Source organism: Platalea leucorodia (genome assembly GCF_965183815.1).
Source record: "Platalea leucorodia genome assembly, chromosome: 2".
In the NCBI taxonomy this organism is placed as follows: domain Eukaryota; kingdom Metazoa; phylum Chordata; class Aves; order Pelecaniformes; family Threskiornithidae; genus Platalea; species Platalea leucorodia.
In genome coordinates this window covers 95,954,537-95,978,920 of record NC_138824.1, presented here as the reverse complement: position 1 = coordinate 95,978,920, position 24,384 = coordinate 95,954,537, and the positions used below count along the sequence as shown (strand labels likewise).

At 42.0% G+C, this 24,384-nt stretch overlaps 1 protein-coding gene across 1 annotated transcript; it reads left to right on the top strand.

Moving 5' to 3' along the window:
- Positions 1 to 5,861: 5,861 nt before the first annotated feature.
- On the top strand, positions 5,862 to 22,502 carry AGPAT3 (1-acylglycerol-3-phosphate O-acyltransferase 3; the record flags this gene model as incomplete). The annotated part of the gene is made up of 8 exons (XM_082305025.1): positions 5,862 to 6,039; positions 10,519 to 10,688; positions 10,891 to 11,052; positions 15,416 to 15,569; positions 16,018 to 16,120; positions 19,257 to 19,332; positions 21,555 to 21,753; positions 22,414 to 22,502. The coding sequence occupies 8 exons, from the start codon at positions 5,862 to 5,864 to the stop codon at positions 22,500 to 22,502; spliced, it is 1,131 nt and encodes a 376-aa protein (XP_082161151.1).
- Positions 22,503 to 24,384: the final 1,882 nt, after the last annotated feature.

Below are 24,384 nucleotides of genomic sequence, written 5' to 3'. Positions count from 1 at the left end.
TGCATCTTTGTGACCTAAGTTTGGCTTAAGGTCCTCTTCCGTACACTTCAGTTTTAGAAATTCATGACAAGCAAATTTTTAATGAACTCTGAATCAGCCTTGCATTTCACTGAGGGACGTGCAGGGAAATTAGACCTATATTGTGTGAGAAACTAAGATAATCTTCCTGTCATGCTTAGGTTTAAAAGGCTGGGTCTGTAGTAGACACTTTGTAATGCTGTGTGGGATGTGATTGAATAGTTGTCTATTTTTAGAGCATATCTGGAGAATCGTTAGTACAGACTGTTCAAATGGATACCAAAACTGTTGTTATACCTTATTTCCTTTAATTTGCTTATTAGCTATTCTGACTTACTGCTGTTGATCTAAGCTATGTTTTCTAGCCTCCTTATACAGCTGTTGTTGCCAGTGGTTCTTCTAAAACTATATTTCTAAAATAAATGAGGCCTGAGTGGAGACTACTTTTAATGGTGCCATGGCAGAGTGGGCAGGAGCCTCGTGTTGCGGGAAGTGGAAGACCATCAATTACCTACTTTCTTCCTGAATATTTTCCTATATCAGGGATATTTGCTATGAATATGAATATATCATTACACTTTTAAGAGCTGGATAGCCACTGCACTTTTGTCTTTTAGCTAGGAAGTATTACATATTCTGCAAGGAAAAATTATTTCTTAGAGGTAACTGAGGTAATTACTTCTAAGCATTGAACGCAGCTCATAAGATGATCAACATATTTTTGCGTGGTATGTTCCAGAAATGTCCAGGAAAACAATCCGCTGCCGCAGTGTAGTACTTCTGAGGGATGCTAGAATGACCAGCGTGGGACCTGTACTTTTATTTATCCACCAAACAGGTATAGGCCGTGGCATGGAAAGCTTTCCCTCACATTTCTGCCTTGACTGTTGGGTAGCTGGTTAGTATTCTTGGGTTTTCTGATCTTGTAAGGGGAGGTGAGGGAAAAGATGCTTATGCTAGTGATTTTCCTAGCTGCTTTTAGAAGAGAAGTAGCCTGAGTTGGGTCAGCAGAGAAATCTGGAGGGTAGAAAGTATACTGAGAGAAGAGGCTTTTCCTTCTGCTCCTGGCTGCTGCTGTTTGTACCTGTCCTCCTCATACACATGAAGCAGCTCATGGAACAGATAGTTCTCACTTTGAATAAAAAAACAGTTTGTAATTTTCCTCGTGTGTTTTCAATGAGCAGAGTTTGTAGAATTCTGAAAAATGGTGAGGAAACTCTTGATGAGTGGCCAACTCTTGATGACACGGCCAACAAAATGCCTTTTTGTACTGCTTCTGACTTGCAACATTATTAGCCTTTCTTCATAGACAGGGTCTGCCAAGTTTATACAGACATCAAGGAGGCTTACAAAGCTCAATCTGAAAAATACAGTACTTTAAAATATGATGGTAAAAGGTGGAATTCGGTATCGTGAGGGTTTCACTCAGTTCCTCAACTAGCAAAAATGTTATGAGGTAGGTGAAATACCAGAATTCAGGGTGGGGGCAACACATCCAGAGCAAAAGACGTCTGTAATTAGATTCATAAGTGGAGATAAATATGGTATGGTAGAGCAGAAGCAGCTGGAAAATGGCAACAGAGCATGCTCAGAAAAACTGAAGGCAAAAGGCTAGAGATGTAAGTACTGGCTGCTGCAGTTTTTGTTGTTGTCAAACACATTAATTCTCACTGGGTTGGAATATTAGAATCAGTGGACCAGTTTCTAATTTCATGCTCGTATTCATGCAACCCTCATGAACTTCAGAGGAATTGTACACACATGAGAGCAATAAATTAATTAAAACCTGGAGTTTGAACTGGAAATACTATATTATAAAATGATTAATGGCTTAATTTTTAATTTTGAGTTCATGACTAACTACATATTTCATGAAATGGCTGCAATGTGCTTAGTGCACATTGTGCATCTGGTTTTTTTTTTAACCTGATTTCTTAATGAAATGAGGCTGATGGAATCGTGCTGTCTGTCATTCTCCCTTGTAACAGCTTTTGAACTTGGTGGCACATTTTGGTGGCATTTGACAGAGAGGTAGAAGTCTCGAAGCAGTTTAATCATTAGGACTTTCATGAATGTAGAAAGCTGGGTAAAGGAAAAAGGTTGTATTACTCCTTCTACTGAGAGGCACATAGTATCTTTTAGATACCAGTGAATCCATGTGAATGTGGAGCCTCAAGACACAACTCTGTACCCAGGAAAGCTGTAGGACATCTGCCTTCTTGCCCTTTACTTTAGAGGTATATAAATAAGGGAGGGAACGCAGAAGGATGCAAAGCATTTAAGAACTTTCTCATCAGATAAAATAAAGATCAATACTATGGGGAGCGGCCTCTGACTTTATGAAAGTCAAACAACCCTGCAGGATAAGACACTAAAAGGCAATGAAAGTATGCCGTTTGGTTCGAGCTGGGCTTTACTCTAGTGCTGCTCTGCCGCATGGCTGTGAAAAGCAGGCACTGGGCGAGGATGCGAAAGCAGGGAGAGTACTAAAGATGCCCGCAGTTGTCAGCGTGGCTGCACGGGAGGAAATGGGGGTTTTGTGGTGAAAGGGCAATGCTGTGAAGTTACAAGGTGCTTTAGAAAAAGAAGGCAGAAAAAGAAGAGATTTTTACTAGCAGGTCTATGAATATGCACAATACAGGTATACTTTAAAAAAGAAAAAATGAATAATGCTGAGACTTGGCTGTCTTAAGCTAGTTTACTTCCTAGACACTTCACTTATCTGATATTAATATATGTGTCAGATGCAGAAGTGTTGCTTCTCCTTGTTCCAGCAAATACTGATTTCCCCATCCTCTCCCCAGCCTGACTGCGGGTTTCAACAAAACAGCAGCTGACCACCCTTTGCCTGTTGGTCTGTCCTACATGGGCAGGAATGCAGAAAAGTAAAGAATCCCTGGGTTAAGATTAACTTCTAATTATCTTAAAAGTCAAATACAATTAAGTGAGGGATTGGCAAAAGGGACATTGGCAGGTTCTGTATCCAGCATTGAAACGGGAAGGATCAGACAGCAAGACCAACCCATTTTTCAGTTGATCCCTGTCCATTTTAAGAGGAAGTGCAAGTAAACCAGCTGTGCCTTACGGAGCGGTTGGGCAGATGCTGTTCTCAAAAGGTGCCAGAGAGGAGCCAGATGTGCTTTGGCTGCTGTTCTCTTTGCCAGGTAGCAATATTGGTAAGACTTGCAGTCCCCAGATGCGCAGGGGTGCAGCAAGCCCAGGTGCAGGCGCATGAGGCGGCTGTGCAGTGTTGCCAGCCAGAGCCGTGCAGTACTCGGCGTGTGGGGCAGGGCATCGACGCATGAGTGATAAATCCTGTTTTCCATGTGTAACGAAGCTGGAGAAGCAACATCCTACAGTGTCTCCAGTTTTCTGTCTGGGAAAAAGTGATGTGTCCTTTTGGGTCTGTAGTACGGCAACATCCTTAACATAAGGGACAAATGCCAGAGTGCTCCAGTCTTTGCTCAAAGCAAAAAGGCCATGGAAATAGAACCAAACCATTTTATTTGAGGATAATACTTGACATTTCTGTTCTTCCTCATGCCGTTTATAGGTGCTTTGGGCCTTGTCTGGAAGGGGCCAAGCTGTGCATTGAAAGGCAGTAAGTACTGGTCTAATGACTATGATAGACACGATCATCAGCAAAGCTCCTTGCATATGGCTGTACAGAAGCCAAGTAGGGATTAAAAAAATAGTTGGGGGGGGGGGGGCAGGGAGAGAGATTGTTCTTTTCTGGTTTGTTTGAACTGGTTTTTGAGAGAAACCAGATGAAGAGAATGACTCTGATTCTGGAAGTGAAGAACTTGGTGTTTAATGTTTGGCAGTACTTAATACAGTGACTTCAAGAACATGCCAGTGGAAAAGAGAAATGAGCCGAATACCATGGCTACCTCCCATGCGGTACGTGTGGACGCTGGTACGGTGTTTTGGCTGTATGGGACAACTGTACCCTGCAGCCCTTTGGGGAGGGGAGAGGAAGGAGGGCTCTACTTGTTTCTTTTTAAACACAAGCGTCTGCTTCCCAACAGCTGTTCTTAAAGTAATTTATTAGTGGAAGAAATGTTTCTTCCATTCTTACAGGACAACGTTGGGGGAATTTAGATTATTCATCATAAGCTTCGATATCAGCTTATTCAACTTGCTTTGCTTTGCTTTCTGTGGTAGGCACAATAGTGGCTCTATTGAAACAGACCTTTTTTCCCCTCTGTAATGTGCTTCTGAAGTGGGTATATTACTAATGATGTAAATAGATTTTACTTGTGCAAAAGCTAGACACTGTGCCTTGAAAGGCAGTACCTGATTTTTAGAAGAGATGGTAGAAAACAAGCTTTCACAAGTAAAATTGCTGTTGAGTTTTATAAATAGCACCATACTGTAAGCAGGTGGCAAATGAAAATGGTTTGGTTCCTCACAGCTGGCAGGTATTCTTTTATTTTCGGGCATCGGGAACTTCTGCATCACCTTTGGATGCTTGACTTATCAAAAGTATTTGTTACCATCTACTGGTTGGTCTGGTCATTTGCAACACTTGTAAAAGCTGAGCATAAATACTGTTAGCAAGCTTTGGCTGTGGCAGAAAATTGGGGTCGTGCTTTTATTTATTTGGGTAAGGCATTGAGGCTGTGGTTTGACAGCCTGGTTGGCCTAGTTGTAGGGCTTCTAGTACCCAACGGTTCAAAAAGGCCAGTGCCAGATAACGCAGGGTTTGGAATAAACTCAATTTGGTGGCTTGGTAAATACATTTTATTGGGTTATCTTTGTACTGGCAGGCGTAGTATTGGATCAGACTTGTCTGTCTAAGTTACTATGACGTTCTGCTGGTTCAGACATTGTCTGTCTTTCTGCACCTGGTATAAACATGGCACGTGCTTAGAGTTAAGTGCTCTGGCTAATTTGGCGGATGCAAGATTCTGCGCCAAAGCCCTTTCCAGGTCAAGTTTGTACTGCTACATAGCCTAAGTTTTTTCTATTATTTTACTGTTTTCCCCACACTAACTGGTATATTTAATCAAGGAACTGTGGCTTGACAAAGTTAGAAGTTATTAAACTTGTTCCAGCATGGGTTTTGGATGTGGGAATGCCTAATTTCCATGCCTTAGTGTTCACCAGGCTGATGCTCTGCGTGACCAACCCTGCTCTTTTCATCCCGAAATTTGCTGCAGGATGATGAGCCTGCTCTTAAATGGACTGCTGTACTCTTCTAGTCAAAGCAAACGCGTAACAAAGTCTCTGTAGCCCCCAGCAGCCCTCGCTCGGTGCTTGTTCGGGAGCAGTGTGTACAGAGTGGTGGCTTTGAGGGCAGGCCAGGAAGGCATCAGTTTGTTTGCGCAGCTCCAGAGGCTCGGCTTGCCATTTATTAGGTGCAGGGGGCTGAGGCTCCCGTTGCAGTTCAGGGACGGCAGCCCCTGAAGGTACAGCAGTCACAGTGCAGCTTGTTTACCGATCCAGGCTCGGCTGCTTCACTGTGAGTGCAGGGGTCTGTGTTCCCCCCAGCATTAAGTCCAATTATATGATCTTTGTTTGAAGAGAGATGTGAGATTCATCTTCAGCAAACAATAATCTTCTTGGTGGGCTGTAAATTGCAAATAACGATTCCTTTCTATTTTTGGAAGTGATTTGCACCATCAACAGTTTCTTGTGTGACGACCTGACTGAGGCAGGCTTGGAGAGCGGAGTGTTTATTGGGTTGGGTTCCTGTTGCTGAAGTGGCATGGACTGTTTCAGGACTCCCACTTTGCTGTTCCTCAGGGCTTGTAAATCCAGCCTCCATTTGATTCTTTTCTTTCTCTTTCAGGACAATTATTCTGAGTGACGGCCCTTGCAAGCGCTTCTGAGTGGTTATCATGGGCTTCATTGCCTTTCTGAAGACCCAGTTCATAGTTCACCTCCTCATTGGGTTCGTCTTTGTTGTGAGTGGACTGATCATTAACTTGATTCAACTATGCACGCTAGTCCTCTGGCCCATAAACAAGCAGTTTTATCGCCGAGTAAACTGTCGCCTTGCCTATTCGCTTTGGAGCCGTGAGTATGCTTGAAGGGGATGTGAGGGCTGGGGGTGGGGAAGGGTGTGGGTTTTGTTTCTCTTTTTGTTAATTACAGAAAAAAAAATATATACACACATATATGTATACACACACACAGACACATGTGAGAGAGAGAAGTGCTAGGTTAGAAGTAGACTTTTTCAGAGCAGTTCAAAGCAGCCATCTTTTCTGAAATACTGGGAAAACATACAAAAGTCAAGTGACTGATACTTATTGTCACTCCACTATTTAAAAGAAGTGGGAAGTAAAGCTCCTCCCTAACCCCAACCCTATCTTGACTGGTAGGAAATTGCTGATTCTGTCTCAATACCATCTTTACCCTGCATCAGAGCCTGTGCTAAGTGATGGGGAAGGGGGAATTCCCAGAGACTGCTTCAAGTGTTGAGCATACGTGCAATATTGACCACTTACTTAGGAGCCCAAGTTGACTGTGTGGTCTGCAGAGATGTCTGTCTCAAAGTAGTGTAGATGCCTCCATAGCTGAACTGTGTGACAACTTCAGAGTCCTCTTATGCCCTACAGTGTTCACCTGTGACGCCAGGGTCTCCTCTTGTGAGCAATTTGTTGCTCTTTAATTCTGCTGCTCGTGGGACAGCTCTACAGTGAGTGCAACTGCTTTGCTCTCCTCTTTCAAACCTTTGCAAAACTTCCTCCCTGTGGATGGCTTTTTTTTTCCTCCTCATACAGCTTAACAGGGGATTAGATTTCTGAAATGAATGTTTAGAAGGCTCCTTAGTCCAAATGTCACCTCCTGTTTCAGCAGTGAATCATCTAATATGTTTCCATTCTCCATCCCCTCCCAGTGTGCACGGCCACTTACCTTAGTGCTCAGCTCAGCATCTGACTCCCACTTTGGGTAAATGAGTCACCTAAATGAGTACTTAAATTACAGTTGAGTGGTCCACTGACAGGCACCCACACTTCTTAAATCATCGATGTCAAGTACTACCAACAAAAACTCCAAAGTATCTAGTTCAGTTTCTTTTTAAGCTTGTTTTCCTTGACCTTCCTGTGCTTTTTGTCCTACCTATTGAGAATGTTGTCTGAGAAGCACAGGAGAAAGGAAACTAAATACAGAGTGGCAGGCAAGCTGTCAGGAGAAAAGGTATTGTAATGGAAGAACTTATAGGTAGAAACTTCAAAACTAGCTTGGTTGGAGGGGAGTGGGGATAGATGGGATTTTTTTTTTTTATTTACTCGTAAGAATTTCTTAATGTGCTTTTAATAATCTAGAATCTGATCTCATCCTGAAAACTATTGTTGCACTAATAGTCTGGCTTTTCTGAGGGTATAAGCTGCTTGTGCCTGTAAGGCTTGTAGGTTCAGACCCTTGATTTCTACCAGTTAGCATTGTGCATGGAAAAATCACGTTTTAAATGCTATTATATCTTGTATACACTAGAAATAACCTACGCTATTGTTCAAAAAGGTTTGGAGAAGCTGAGTAGCTAATTGGGTTGTACCTAGGATAACCCCTCGTGTATAGCCTATTATAAATTAAATGATTGAGAAAATAAACTATGAAAATTAACGTAAATTTTATATGGGATTGCGGAGTGCTGATGGCCTGTAATGGAAGAGCTGACAGAATATGCACTTCAGTTGTGATTTATAATGAATTAAGCCAGCCATGTAAATGCAGCAGTTCAAATGTTGCCATTCATAATGAAATATATTTCATTATGTGGAATCCTTTTGGCAATGAACCCGTGGGTTGGTGTTCTGTTCCGGATGCTATGTTTTGCTCCCTTACTCCAAGCTGTTTAGTATTAGGCTGAGGGTGTTCATGCAAGAGCTGTCTGTAACAGAAGCTGCTCTGCCTCTCCGGCAGAGGATTGGTGTGCAGGGGTAGATACACAGGTGATCATGTATCTGGCTATGTACTATAGCCCACTGAAAATCAGGCTGTATTCTTACTGTATCTGTTCTCAAATACATAAAGCACAGCTTCACAAGGAGAAGGAGATAGACTCTAGCCAATGTTTGTGGCAGACGTGGGGGAAAAAAAGTCTGTGGGGCTCTGGCCTCAACTTAAACCCTTTGCAGCACATGTGATTCATGATGGGTAGTCTGTACTTCAAGCTCTCCTACATCAGCTCCTTTCAGATGACTCACGTCTTTGGAGAGCGCAGCGCGTTTGGTTTAGTCCGGTTGCAAAAATAATCTCTTGAATGTTAGTACTTTAAACTGAGAGGTGCGCTGTGCCTCTTGTTTGCTTTGTTTCTGGGTGGCTTGTGAGGCCATACGGAACCTCGGCCGCAGAAGGGGGTTTGTTGTGGCGAGGTGTTGCTTGTCCTCTCCAGGAGGTATCCCAAGCAGCACAAGCGTTACCATCCCTTCGTTCAGAAAGATGGGCTTGCTGTAGCGTCGGCAGGATCAGTGCCACGCAAAATAGCTGTAACCCACACGCCAAAAAAAAGGAAATGAGCCCACTCCTGGTTATAATTACATCATTTATCAGTACACTTGTAAAGGACAATCTGTTTCCTCGTACTAATTCTCCGGCTCATCAACCCTCCTCTCTTAGTATGAACTCTGGCAAATCTCTCAGCAAAGCTGCCTCCTCTGTTTTAGAGTGAATGGTACAAGAAATGCTGTGCAGAATTTTTTTCTGATTTTGAAGAAGAAACACACCCATTTTATTTTATTTTTTTATAAGAAAACACAGCAACTGTAGCAGGTACTGGAGATGTTCCTCCTTAGTACATAGGCAGCAATGGAAAGGGAAAATTGCTCAAGAGTACCACACTGTGTCTGGTACCACTACTCCATTCTCCTGGCCACCTGCTTGGAAGAGTGTAGGTCTCAGCTGAGGATGCTCTTGCTGTCCTCTTTCCCCTTGTACTGAGTCAGGATAACCAGAGCAGAAAAGGTTCAAGCGATCACATCATTTGCAAAGGAGACAAAGCTGGAAAGCAATGACAGAAACCTCTAGTTGGTATAAACTATTATTCTGTCTTTCCTCTGCTGTATTTCCAGTTTACCAGGGTTACGCTCTCTTGATCAGCAAGTTGCATAACTTTGTCATGCCTCCAAATGAGTGAGTCTTGAAAATGATACAGGGGAATAACCTGGCTGATAAGTGGTCACACGGAGAATACAAGTGAAAAAACTAGTGCTGGAGAATCTATGTATCTTCAGCAGACCAGGATTGGTTTTCCCTATCATTCACCTAAATACTGTGTTGCCTTCTCTCTGATGTGATGCAAAATTGCACCCACTGTTATTTAGCAGTGTGGATAGAGTACCCTGTTGTGATCCCACTGATCAGAAGCCCTTACGCAGGAAGGCGCTGCTCCGTTTTGCAAAACCAGGGCCTCTCGATGGAAAGCTGAAATACTGCGTGGCAGAGCCTGATGTAGAGAACGGAGACAACACCTTCCAGTTTTGACCCTGCAAGTTTGTTGTAGTAATGTTGGACTCTTTAACTGCCATATTTGTGCAAGCAAATTTTGATTGCATCCATATCTCATTGAAATGAGAAAATACCAATGACTACAGTTTGCATGGAAGCAAATCTTCCTACTGGGAGAATGAACTATTCTCGTACTTTTTAGTTGTCCCATGATACAAGCAATGCCTCCATCTGCCTGGTTGTACTGAAATGAGAGAAATAGGCTAACCATAGCAACTACATTCAGTGCGTGCTGAATTTAAGTGGAAAGGTTTTTTTAAGATGAAAAAAGGGGAGGTGGAAAGTAAGACGAGTGGGTAATGACGAAAATGTTCAGAGTGGAGTAAGAGAGATGCTGGGATATTGAAAAGCTGGAGAAGATGGAGGAAAAAGGGCTCATTCTTTCTAGAAGATACAATTTACCATTCCTGGCTTTGCCTGAGTATTTTGATAAATCAGCTCGATTCTCTGGTGCTTCTGACTCTGTGTTGATGACCGTAATACAGAATGATTAGAGTCCTGTGTTCTAATACTAAAATCTATTGCAGAAGATCTATGGCACTGTATCCCTTTAAAAGCTCTTTATTGGTCTGTTTACCTCCATAAAGCTTGTTTCATGTTGAGTAAAAGCATTAGGCTGCATCTATGCATAATTTGTATTCCACCTGGGAGAAACTGTACTCATTTATTGGAGCAATCAACAGCTCAACTGTCTGTTTTCAGGCACAAAATTTTGTTTTGTTTTTTTTTTTTTTTTTCCCCAGTGATCATGAAATTTCACATTCGTAATATAATGCCCAAACTTGTCACTGTTAAAAACTTGTTAAATTATCCATAGTGCATATATCTAGTGCCCTAAATACTGCTTAAGGATGGTGATGTTCTTTGGTCTATACCCGTCTAAGCTCTCATTTAATCTCTACTGGGTTAGATTGAAAAGGTGACAGTGTTGTGGGGAGTCAGAAGAGATTAGGCACTGAATGGGGCTGGAGATGAAACACTTAAGTGCTTTCTGTAAGTGGCACCCCTAACTCCTCTCTCCGTTTTCATCACGTTTGTCAGAGTTGGTAATGCTGCTGGAATGGTGGTCAGGCACAGAGTGCACCTTGTTCTCAGATGAGGCCACGGTGAACACCTTTGGGAAAGAACATGTCATCATCATCTTGAATCACAACTTTGAAATCGACTTCTTGTGTGGCTGGACTATGACAGAGCGCTTCGGAGTGCTAGGGGTACGTGGGACAACGAGCTTTCCCTTCATCTGGAGGACTATAGGTTTATTTAAAACCTGTGCACATACAGTTTCTTTGCATTTGAGTTTCCAGATATAACTCTATCAACTTTTCGTCATCTTAACTTTAATGCCTTTGTTTGATCTCATTGTACAAATCAGCAAATGACATTTTTGGTTTGTTACTTTTGTTTTTCTCCAAGAGTTCCAAAGTTCTTGCGAAGAGAGAGCTACTATACGTGCCCCTAATTGGCTGGACGTGGTACTTCCTTGAGATTGTTTTCTGCAAAAGGAAATGGGAAGAAGACAGAGATACAGTTATTGAAGGATTAAAACGTTTGGCTGATTATCCTGAATATATGTGGGTAAGTGTCAAGTTCCTCCTCTAGTATCACTGCTAGAAGTGAAATGGTGATGGACATACTCAAGTGGTACTGTAGCCTTATATATCAGGAGAAGGTCTGCTCACTACTTTCTTCGAGTGTTGTCAAGGAAAACCTGTGCTCTGTTTCAGGAGGTCTCTTGGAATATGCTGGTAAAGTGTTGCTCTGTTTGCCTGTTGGTAAGGGAAGTCATTTGGGAAACAGTTCAGAAGCTTGCATAGATGATTAGAAGCTAGATGGTAATTTATAAATCAGGCTTGTGTAATACTTGTTAATTTTGTCTGACCTTATTTTTACCTTTTAAAAAAAAAAAAAAAGTAATAGCCCATATTTGACTACTAAATCTACATATCCTTAAGCTACATTTTCTGAGGTAGGCTAAAAAGACACCTAAACGAAAAAGTTTCTTCTGGAGAAGTGAGTGAATTGGGGGGGGGATGATGCACAGACCATGAATTTTGATAGGAAGTTCCTGTTAGTACGTTCATTGATCTGTGAAATGACAGGTTTCCTAAAAAGTCTCTATGAGAACATATGGCAAGCTTACATCTGCTTTTGCAGTTACGCTTTTGCTTTTTATTTTGACATTATTTGAAGTCAAGGGTGAAACATCTGTGTTTCATTATATGCAATGTTGTTTGATTTTACTGCAGCAACACAGTGGTATAATAAACCTATTAACCTTCTTTTAGCTTTGAATGCAAACATTTTGATAAATTTACTGGTTTGCTTTTATAGCAGCACATATAATATACAGTTATTTAGCTCATAAAACATTTTAAGAGGCTTTTTGTGTATTTTAAGTGATTTTGCAATATTATCCAGTACAGCTTGTTAAATGAATAGTGAAATAGTAAGCCTTAACTTGGTGAATGGAGTCAAATCCAGTTTGTGGCCGGTCACAAGTGGTGTTCCCCAGGGCTCAGTGTTGGGGCCGGTCCTGTTCAATATCTTCACTGATGATCTGGATGAGGGGATTGAGTGCACCCTCAGTAAATTTGCAGATGACACCAAGTTGGGTGGAAGAGTTGATCTGCTGGAGGGTAGGAAGGCCCTACAGAGGGACCTGGACAGGCTGGATCGATGGGCCGGGGCCGACTGTATGAGGTTCAGCAAGGCCAAGTGCCGGGTCCTGCCCTTGGGTCACAACAACCTCATGCAACGCTCCAGGCTTGGGGAGGAGTGGCTGGAGAGCTGCCTGGCAGAAAAGGACCTGGGGCTGTTGGTTGACAGCTACCTGAACATGAGCCAGCAGTGTGCCCAGGTGGCCAAGAGGGCCAATGGCATCCTGGCTCGTATCAGGAATAGTGTGGCCAGCAGGACCAGGGAGGTGATAGTGCCCCTGTACTCGGCACTGGTGAGGCTGCACCTCGAGTACTGTGTTCAGTTTTGGGCCCCTCACTACAAGAAGGACGTCGAGGTGCTGGAGCGTGTCCAGAGAAGGGCAACGAAGCTGGTGAAGGGTCTGGAGCACAAGTCTTATGAGGAGCGGCTGAAGGAGCTGGGGTTGTTTAGTCTGGAGAAGAGGAGGCTGAGGAGAGACCTTATTGCTCTCTACACCTACCTGAAAGGAGGTTGTAGCGAGGTGGGGGTCGGTCTCTTCTCCCAAGTAACAAGTGATAGGATGAGAGGAAATGGCCTCAAGCTGCACCAGGGGAAGTTTAGATTGGATATTAGGAAAAACTTCTTCACCGAAAGGGTGGTCAGGCACTGGAACAGGCTGCCCAGGGAAGTGGTTGAGTGCCCATCCCTGGAGGTCTTTAAAAGACGGGTAGAGGTGGTGCTTAGGGACATGGTTTAGTGGTGGACTTGGCAGTGCTAGGTTAACGGTTGGACTCGATGATCTTAAGGGTCTTTTCCAACCTTAAAAATTCTATGATTCTATAACTAGAACATTGTGAATGCATCATTCATGATTTTCTCTCATTACAAAGATATAAAAAATAAGAATCTGGAAAATGTATTTTAAACTACTTAATTGCTTGAATATATGGATATGAACTACATTAAATATATCCTCCTGATTAGTGTTGGAAAAAGAAAAAAGAAAAAACCCTACCAATTAAAAAACTCAAGACTGTAATTCAGTTGCAAATCTATACATTTTAATGATTCTACGATTGAGAACCAAGGACTAGTCTCTAGGGAAAACAACTAGAAAATATAAATGCAAAACGTAGTTAGCATTGATTATTTAAATCAAGACTTCCTGCTTGGTAATTTAAATCATGATTAAAATTGACTTGAGTAAATCAATTTTCTAATTTTTGTGCATTCTAAATGCCACAGTTAGGCCTGGCTGTGCAACCTTCCTTCGTGAGGTCTTTCTCGCACGTGCACTGTAGCGCAGTCTATACCTCGCTCGCATACTTGGTCCAGAAGGATCGCTGCGCCGTTGAGTAGCAGAGGGTGAGAGTTTGGTATAGAAGAATGAGCTTGTGTTGCAGACTGGGGTTGAGATTGCAGTGTTATACTCTGTACCTTGTGCTGTCCTCACCACTTGGTGGTGATGGTTGGTGTCCTGGTTTTGGCTGGGATAGAGTTAATTTTCTTCCTAGTAGCTGGTATAGTGCTGTGGTTTGGATTTAGTATGGGAATAATGTTGATAACACCCTGATGTAGTTGTTGCTGAGCAGTGCTTACACTAAATCAAGGACTTTTTCAGCTTCCCATGCTCTGCCCAGTGCACAAGAAGCTGGGAGGGAGCACAGCCAGGACAGCTGACCCAGACTGGCCAAAGGGCTATGCCATACTGTACGGCTCGGTGTATAAACTGGTGGAGCTGGCCCGGGGGACAGCGATCGCTGCTTGGGGACGGGCTGGGCGTTGATCAGTGGGTGGTGAGCAATCGTGTGAGCAAAAGTGTATCATCAGTTGCTTTGTATATTATTATTGTATTATTATATTATTATTACTATTACTACTATTCTATTTTATTTTACTTCAATTATTAAACTGTTCTTACCTCAAGCCATGAGTCTTCTCCCTTTTACCCTTCCAATTCTCTCCCCCATCCCACTGGGGCGAGGGGGAGTGAGCGAGCAGCTGCGTGGTGCTTAGTTTCTGGCTGGGGTTAAACCACAACAGTTGGTCAGATTTTCATAGTGAACGTGCCCTCAAGGGCCAAACGAAGATGGCAGGACCAGCTCCCGTTCCCTCACTGCAGTCTGGCAGGTCTAACTCTCGTGTCTATGGCTTTGCAGTTTTAACGTTCGTTTAACTTACCTTTCGTGGTGCACAGTATATGGATACACTACAGAGAAAAAGTCAAGCAACCACAGTACTGACAAATAGCAGATGTATAGTGATGCATTCGACAAGTCTCTTTCTTTTGAATTGCAACGTTACACCGTTGCGTGATACTGCTGTGAGAGAGTAGTAGCAACCTGCTCTTCTCCCTCTCCATTGCTTGCCAGGGATGCAGAGGTTTGTGCGTTCAGATGCAGCGATGTTTTCCAATGCTGGCGCAATGGGAATGATGTCCACCTTTCAGAAAGGCCAGGGATAAACAGAAATTCACCCTAGGGCCCTCAGAAGGGCTTTGTTTGTCTGCTCTTGGCTTTGCATTGCTTCTGGTCTGTCTCTCTCTCTCTCTCAACTAGAGCAGAGGCAATAGAGAGGCTGGAAAAGGACAGATCGATGATTTGTGCTGCTTGAAGTCAGTATGGGAGGATTTAAGTCTTTAATAGTTACTTAGGATACCACAGTCAGGTTGGTGCCTTACAAGATGAACAAAGTAAAGGTTTTAGGGAAAGGCACCATTTTTATGAACACAACTGATACAAATAAAAAAAAAAAAAAAAAAAAAAAACAACCACAAACTAAAAACAAACAAAAAAACCAACAAAAAAAGCCCCCCAAAAACCCCAACAAATAAAAAAAAAAACCCCAAAACAAAAGCTTTCAGACAAACAAGTCTGTCTTCAGATGAGTAATTCTGGTTGTACAGTACAAATTTTAAATGAGGTAGCTAGTGATTAATATGTGTTTTTCTGAAGTGGTTGTGTACTGGTATTTGGATTGCTTTTTGTGATTTCTAGATTAGTCCATCACCAGCCAGCCAAAGTCTTCATGAATTTTTCTTTTTTTTAAAGTAAATGTTACAGGTATAACCTTTTAGACTTTTTGTCGCCTTAAATTTGGTACCAGTGTTGTTGAAATTAAATACAATTGTAAATGAGTTGTGAGGTGGTGCTTACGCCTAATATTTGACGATCAAATGAGACAATTGAAGTGCGTGTGCATGCATGGATGTATGTTTATCTTACACAAATTTTTAGTGTTCTGCTTGGTTTCTTGTGATCACAAGATGTCCTTGTTTTTGCCTTTTGTCTCATTGTACTAGTTTCTCCTGTACTGTGAAGGAACTCGTTTTACAGAGACCAAGCATCGTATCAGTATGGAGGTAGCTGAATCCAAGGGGCTGCCTAAACTGAAATACCACCTGTTGCCCAGAACCAAAGGTTTCACCACTGCTGTCCAGTGTCTCAGGGGAACAGGTACTGGCAAGCTGCTACTTGTTTGCATTCATTGTAATGTGTTGTTTAGTATACTCTGTGTAGCACAGCGTAGTATACTCTGTTGTTCATTGCGTCCATTACAATTAGTGAGTTGGCAGTGATAAGCGTTCAGCATGTCAGCCGTTAATTTGTGCCACATAACTTTCAGATACCAGTCTTAAAAAATAATAAACCTTTCATGTATGTCATTGTTGCTTAGTTCATCAAGTTGTCTTGTGTTTTGATAACACACATGCTACATAGATGGGAATGTTAGGTGGCTGATACAGATAAATACAACACATAAACACGAAGTAGTGAAGGACTCTGCTACCCGACATTAATGCAAGCCTTGCACAAGGCCCTGTTGCTGTCTAATGCAAGGGTGCTGGCAACGTGGTTGCTAGAATTGCTGATCTAACAGCCATATTTTCTTTTTTTGTAACAGTTTCAGCAGTGTATGATGTAACACTAAATTTCAGAGGAAACAAGAACCCGTCTTTATTAGGAATTCTTTATGGAAAGAAATATGAAGCAGATATGTGTGTAAGGTGAGCATATAATGGTGGAGGTGAGCCCTAAGATGCATGCTTTGGCATGTTGAAGTGTATGCAGATTTTACAGGGTAATGTCCTTTTCTGTAGTCCCCTTTTTCCTTGTCCTTCAAGCTTCTCTGCAGGCTACAAAGAGCTCCCCATTTCCCCCCTGCTTTAGTTCACTTTCATGTATGAGATCCCATGATATCACCCAGCAAGTCAGAGAGCACTGGGCTGACTTTTTAAGCCTGGGTATGACCACATTGTCATTACGGGGTTTCCCCAAGTTTTGTGCAATGAGGGCACTGGTCCACATTTTTCCTTTCTCTGCTGGGAACAGAAAACCAACTGTTCTGCCCTCTTCCCAGTCCCCTGTGATATATATGCTGTGCATATATACTATATGCATATATCCCCTGTGCATATATACTATATGCATAGTATAAATAGCCTGTCCAACATGAGTAGTCTCTTGTAGTAAATGGTGTAAAGCACCTTACTATGCCAGTTTCTCTCCTTCTCTCACATGGTTTGGTTAGCAGATTAGAAGTGAAATAATGCTGAAATTCAGACATCGTATGAAGGAGGTGGTACATTCCTCACATTCCTCATTACTCTTTTGCCTGAAAGAGTAACTGCTAACACCTAACTCCATGCAGCATGTACACACACATGCTTTCTCTTTCTTGCTTTTTCCTTGTTGCCTTCTGCTTTAAAGGTTTCCTTGTGATCATAAAAACTACCAACCCTTTCCTATTGAATTTCTTCTTTTCCCTTTCATGTTTGGACCTGACAAACGACCTGGTTGTTCTTTCCACAGTTCTTTTGGCAGTTCACTTCTGCTTCTCTGGGGACTTCACCCACATTTTGGAAAACATTGCTACATTCTGGTGATGAGGTTGATGTTTGGTTTCTAAAAGGAAAAAAACAAAAAAACAAAACAAAACAAAACCCTTCTGGCCATGGATCTGTGCACTGCAGATGCATGGCACTGGCTCTATACATTGTCCTTCTACAGGACAGGTGTGTCTTGCCAGAGCATCCAAGGGTGAAAGACTTTGTAGGGAATCACACTAATTATCCATTGTGTGGAGGTACAGCAGCAACAGTTTTGTGGAAGAAATGCTGTCCCAGGAGAGGCAGAGTGCTGCAGCCCTAATGGGGAAGGGAAGGACACACGTTCCAGTTCTGTGCTCAGATTCTGCAACTTCCACAACGTGTTAGTCTTTCAGTTGGAAAGAAGGCTGTGGAGGTCATGGGGAGAGAGATGAGGTCGCTCATTTGCAAGGGGTTTCATTTTTGGCTATTTACACTTGCCAGATGTATTCCTGATGAGGAAAGTGAGCAGACCGCTTACCAGCTAGCTAAACAGCTGGTCAGGCAGTTGCCATCTGTAATTCCATACTGGTGGCAGGTGTGCATGTAGCATGTCTGGCTAGATCTGGGGTACACGTGCATGCCGTGTACATCTCTATAATTATACATTGAAAAGCGGCTGTGTTCAATTAAATATCCTGTGACTTGCTAATGGAGATGCAAGTTGGTTTTCTTTATTGGTGGGATAGTGGGAGGAAAGAAGAGAAATGTAGTTTTCAGTAGTCGTTAGAAGAGGTTTGGGTTCATAAAATGCTCTTGAGGATGATGTTGCAAGGTAGAATTACTAATTGTACCCTATTAAAGAAACAAATGACTATGTTCAGATAATTTTGATTTAAAATATGTTTGTGGACTGAATCAACATTCTCAAGATGCTTTTCTACACTTGAAGGTTTTTTTTCAGTTTTGGAGAGGAAGCTATAAGAATAAGGAAACTATTTTTACAGTCTTTTTGCTGAAAATTGAACGTGTCCTTAATGTGCCAGCAGACTTAGCTTAGCTCAGAGAAAGGAAGCACATAAGCTCTTGTTCTTGGTATATGCATATGCAGTTACCTGTGTACAGGTAAGAAGCTTAGCTCTCTGCAGAGGATCCAGTCTTTCTCCTGACTGGCTCCAGAGAAAATAATCAGCTATATGACCAAACGATATTGCTGTGAGTACCCTCTAGTGGTGATAGCAATACAGCGACAACTTTACGAGAGATCTTTCAGGAAAGATTTACTGAGCTTTCAGGAAAGATTTACTGAGCTTTTATTGAGCATTATTTACATTAATTGAGCAGCTCGTCCTGTTAGAGCTAATGAAGGTAAATCTGTAAAATCTGGTGAACAGATTGGTGAACCAAAATCTGGTTGAACAGCAGCAAATAAGTTGTATCTGGGATCGCTGTCTTTAGAGCCCTCCCAGAGGTCACCCTTCTGTTCTTACTGCCCTGCGGTAAGAGGGCCCTGATACAGTTCAAGTGTTGCCAAAATATGTTTGAGCTAAGGGTTAGGTGTGCGCCTGCCCTCTGGAAACCAGGCAGCTTCTTTCTGAATCGATCCAGGACCGAGATGCGTGCCACTGAGAAAGGAGACAATACATTTGTGAGCATGTTAATGGCCTATCTCAGAAAATAAAAGAATGCAGGAAAATGGTTGGCTCTTCACCACTAGAAAGGGGCTTTTAAAAGGTGCCTGTTCTTGGTGAGGTCAGGTCAGTACCTGCAGCTGGGCATAATTTTCATATGCAGCCAGAACTGCGTGCCTCAGTCTGGAGAGGCAAGGAGAGAGAATTGCAGTCACTGTACAAGATGTTTTCCTTGGAGTTGGTACAAAGTGAATTTTTAATTACCCCTCCTATTCCTTCCAAAATGGGGTTTTCACTAACAAAATGTAACAAACAATTATCCTGGGGTTTGCCACTTCCTTGTCTTTTCCCGGCTCTGGGTGCCACAGTCTGAGCTCACTGGGAATCAACCGGTGGCAGTTCTGGTAAAGGAAGAACAGTGTTTGAATGGGAAATGCTTATTTTATTAATGTGCTTTGAAATGGATAGGCGCTTGTACAGTTTCTTTTGTCTTAGGAATCTGAGTTATCCTATAAAAATTGGGTGTTATTTAAGTCCCAGTTCTTCTCTGCATTTAAGACCTCTGCCTTCAGTGATAGTATTACCTGCATTATGCCCTTCATTGAATGGAAGATCTTCCCTAGTAGAGGTCTGAAATCAAATACCTGGATTTTCCCTTAATTCCTTTTGTTTTTTTTCCTTTTTTAATCTTTCTACTAAACTAGGAGATTTCCTCTGGAAGATATTCCTCAAGATGAAAAGGAAGCTGCAAACTGGCTTCATAAGCTTTACCAGGAAAAGGTAAACAGCTTTGCTTTCTTTTCTGTCCATTGGGACTTTCACAGGGGTAGTGTATTAAGGCACTGAGTAATGCACACTCTTCCACTGGATGGAGAGAAGAGATGGAAATACTATATATCATTTGGCAGCCATCCCTCATACTGCTGGACGGAGCAGTACAGAAGAGCCCCTTGGCTGCAGAGGGCTGGCTAGTGAGTAGGTCTCAAACTGCCGGGAAGCACAATGGGATTCAGAGATACGCCTGAGTTGCGGAAGACTAATAGCAATCCACCATCTTTTTGTATTCTTCAGCTCTTGGGTCTCTGTCATACATTTCTGAAAGCTCCATTTTCCCTGTGGGTGTTTTTAGGCATTCAAGAAGAGTGATAACTGTATGTCAGGGACAGCCGGTCCTGGCTCTTAGTGGCAATTGTCCTTTACTTTCATGTTTCTTCCACTGTCACTTTCCTTCTGCCTCCTGGTAATACCTCTGCAGTGGTGTGTGACATGGTACAGACAGTCCCTGGGATCTGCTGCCAGGGACTGATGTAGCACATGGCCAGCATGCCTTCAAACGGCTCAAAGCTTTTCTTCGTGTCTTCTCTTTTTTTACCGTAGATGGTTAATTTCTTGACCACAGCTTTAACGGTTCTGTGGGGAGGAGGAGAGAACTGTAATTAATGTTGCCCAGCCCTAACTGGTGGATTGTTGAACTTGAAAAGCGTATCTTGAATTTTTGTGTTGCTTATCTTTGTGGGAAAACAGAGGAGCACAGAAACTTTTAACTATCTTGGGCTTTCTTCTGCTATGATGACCTGTTCTGCAGCATTCCCAAGCTTATGCTTAGTCTGTAGGTAGGCAGCAGATTGTTTGTAAGGGTCTGGAAGTTCTCTTATGTGTTTCATTTTGTTCATTTTAAGCTAATTTGTTTGAATACCTAAGCTCTAATTCAATTAAAGGGAGAGAAGTTACCTTACAAAGAGCAGTAGCTATCATCAGCTTCTCCCCCCCACCTCCAGTTAGCCAGTGTATCAAACTAGCTTGTGGGTCAGTTAGTGTAATATGGGATTAGAGAGCCTAAAAAAAAAAAAAAAAATTGGGGATCCTTGAATCCCACCTCCTGTTATCAGGGGCATGCCATCATGTAATTCCCTTGTGAAAAGGCTCTTAGATGCATGAATTCCTTCTGACATTGCCTGGCTGGAGAAGCAGACATTAAGGTGTGTGTTACAGGGGTGGTCTTTCTCTGCTTGGCTCCTGCTTTGTTAAACAGTAAATGCAGAGGTAAGCAGATGCAGCACAGAGCATTCACTCTGCTTGGTGCCATTCCTTGGGCAGAATGCTCTGGTTTGCTTGCAGATGGAGGGCTTGGTGTTCCTTGGTGGTGTTGGCTCTACCTCTGTTCAACTTCGGTGTGAGGTGTTGCCGGGGAGGTATTACTTATATATGTGGGTATTTTGTATATTGATCTTACAGTGGTAGCAATATGTTGTAACTGGAATCCTTAAAGTGCTCTTCCCGCACAAAGGGTATGTCCTCAAAAGGCTGCGTTATTGGCAAGAAATGCCTTGCGCTTCTCAGCCTCTTATAAGGGAAGCTAAAAGAAAAACAGCTTAAGTGGGAAAAATAAGAAATAGTCACACTGGAGCCATCCTTGGTACTGGCTTGGGAACCTTACAGAACATTCTTACCAACCGAGGGAAGACTGTGGGCATGCTGCTCCTTTGTGTGATGTGTTTCATGATTGTGTCTCTCTGCAGGCTCAGCTCAGGATGCAACTGCTCTGTTGAAGTCTTGGGGTTATGGCTAGCGCAGTGCTGTCTCTGCTGGTTAGCTTGTGCTTTGCCTTCCTCTTCTGGCTGTACTACACAGCATTTTTCTGCTGTGCTTTGTTAAATTGTGCTGACCTTTTTGGAAGTAAAAACGGGAACAAAAAGCATCCAGCAAAGAGGCAGGTAGTGTTTCTCAAGCAATTAAGAGATTAAGGTATTTGGTAGTGGAGAGGCTGATATGGTTTCAGTTTCTGATGGTGGCCAAGATTGCCTTCAAAGGGCTAATACAGTAGCCTCAGCAGTCAACAGAAATGCCCAAATAAGTGACAGCAGATGGAGACGGATGCTGTGTGTTCTTGATGGGTATTTACCACAGATACTGTCCTTGACATTGTGCTGGAGTTGACTAGTCTTGGATTGCTTGGTGCAAACGTTATGAACATGTTTTCTTCTATCTTCTCTTTCTCCCAGGATGCTTTGCAAGAGATGTATAATCAGGAAGGCATATTTCCTGGCCAGCAGTTTAAACCTCCTAGGAGACCATGGACTCTCCTAAACTTTCTTTTTTGGGCCACATTTCTCCTCTCTCCTCTCTTCACATTTGGCTTTGGAGTTTTTGCAAGTGGATCACCTCTCCTTATCCTTGCATTCCTCGGACTTGTTGGAGCAGGTAATAAAAGCAGAGAAGATGGTAAGCCCAGAGTTAATATGAATGGGGCTTGCAGAAAAGTACTTGGAGCTCACTCTGTAGTCTTTCTATTGTATAGCATTTTTATTATTTCAAAAGCTTTAGTCCAGGTAGGCTTGCCTTCATATCTTAGGCAATATCTATAGCAATCAATAGCAAGTGAGTCTCATAGCCCATTATTATGGTGCCTGAAGGAGAAAATACTCTTACTGCACACCTTGTCTGTGAATTAAAAATAAAAAAAAAACAACACAAAAAAACCAAACAAACAAATACAAAAACCCCAAACCCCTACCCCACCCCCCAACAAAAAGCCCTAATTAAAAAAAAAAAAAACAAACAACAAAAAAACCAACAAACACATGGGGGTAGGGGGAATATGCTTCAGTGTTCATACTACCTGTCCTGTTAATCAACATAGAAGCATTAATTATATTTTTAAATTTGGGTTGTCCTCCTCTTTTAGTGACATCTGACATGTGGTCCACATGCAGCCTCATACAGTGCACTGTTTGTCCTTAGTCACTACTGTCTTTGGGATTGGGTTAACTCATATTGGTTCTGCTTGTGTGTTTACGTGTAACTTCCTAAATCCTTGAGCTGGTTTTAATATGCCTCCCATTTCTCTGTTATATTTTAAAGCTTCCTTTGGAGTTCGTAGACTGATAGGAGTAACTGAAATAGAAAAAGGCTCCAGCTATGGCAACCAAGAATTCAAGAAAAAGGAATAACTGACAGCTGCAGTTCAGCACATATAACCAGACTATGGTATCCGATTAACTTCAGTTAAAAAACAACAACAAACACTTAGAAACTATCTTTTTCTTAATAACTGGTGACTAATATTAATGAATAAAACTTGAGCCAAGAATGAAGTTGGAGGCATCAACTGAAGAGAACGCATCAACTTTCTGCCTGTTTAAGGATTACTGTAGTCAAACTATGGGAGAAAATCTGGGGTGGGGTGGAAGAAGAAACTAATTTTTCTTGCTTTGTTGGGGGACTTGGGGGTGGGGGCAGAAAAGAGGGCATTGGCCATGGCCACATGCATCTTCAGATGACTGAATACACTGGTTTCTGTCAAGAGCACTACACTCACTTTTACAACAGGAGCCATTGAATGTTTCCTCTTGCTAAAGCCAACATAATGTTTGTTGATTTCCAACTTTTTTTATTAATGAGCCAGGAAAAAACAACCCTTCTTAAATTAATTGACAGATGTTCACTGGGTTAGAGTCATTTTGGAAAGGCTGTGTTGTCATGGCTACAGATGAAATCCTATTTGTATGTTACACTGATACTTTTTATTTTCAGGCAACGTCTTAAAACTTCTGTAATGCGAGAGAACGGGTAGTGGAGTCTGGAAGCAGAGCGTTATTGATCAGCACATACCATAGAACAGATCCACTAGTATTAAAACCGTATAAAATTCTCATCATATCTCCTAACTGCTCAAGGCTGTTTAATTTCAAAATATTACTTCAGTCTTGAGTGTTGTTTGCCCTGTTTCACATCATACATGTATGATAATCTTGAATCTGTTTGGGCTTGTTTTGTTTTATGAATTAACGGTGATCGTGGGATTTGGAGTTGTGCAAAGAAGGAAATTTATTCAATTGTCCTGATGTCTTCTCCTTTTATTTCTGTTCTCATCTCTCATCACTAAAGTCCAGTTCAACCAGCCTCTCTCAGTAAACTGGGAGGCAGCAGCAGAAATCAGCACAACAGTTTTCAAAATGTCGTCTTTTACAAAAATTTGAAAAGGAGAGGTCTGTAGCAATCAGGTTTTGAGTACTGGCATCTCTTGAACTTTTAATGAGAGTTTCAACATTGATTCAAATGGGGCCAGCATCTTATCCTGTGTTCTGTAATGACAGGGTGTGCTGCACTTTCTACTTGCTCGTGCTTTAGATGTTAATGTGAAGTATATTGCAAGGTGAGCTGTGCTCTTAAGCATTAGAAAGAGTATGGGGTCTCTTCAGGGATTTTAAATCTTTAGATTTGCTTGTTGACCTTTGATTTCTTTTCACTGAAAATTAGAGATCAGAATCATGACTGTACCTGTCTCTTTTTCTTTTTTTTTCTTTCTTCTTTACAAATGCACATTCTGAGATTTTTGTAGACTGCTGCTGTATGCACAGCTGGAGAATTATTTGCAAACAGATGGGAACTACCTGTATGTTTAAGTCCGAAGGCCACAATCTGCATTTGGCTGTGCTCAGAAGTTGGTGAAATGGGTTGCAGATCTACAGCTGAGGGCAGAAGCTGACCCTCGGCGTCTGTATTTTTAACCCAGCTGCCACTAGAATATTTATCTCACTTTTGTAAAGAGCAGATCTTATCAAAGCACTGGTCGTTATTTTCATCTTTGCTTTAGTAACCAAGATAAGAGAGTAATAATTTACCTTCTTTTCGTATTTACTCTAACTGTTGGAATGTAACCTCTTCTCCCACAGGTTTTTCTGTTTTCAAACACTGGAAGAGCAATTTTGTAACTTAGAAAAATATTTTACTTGGGGTCATTAATCACTGTTCTGTCATGCACTTGATTTTTATTTGTGGTCTTTTCAACAAGAGGATTTCAAGGATGACCTATGTTGTCTGTCTCCTGTT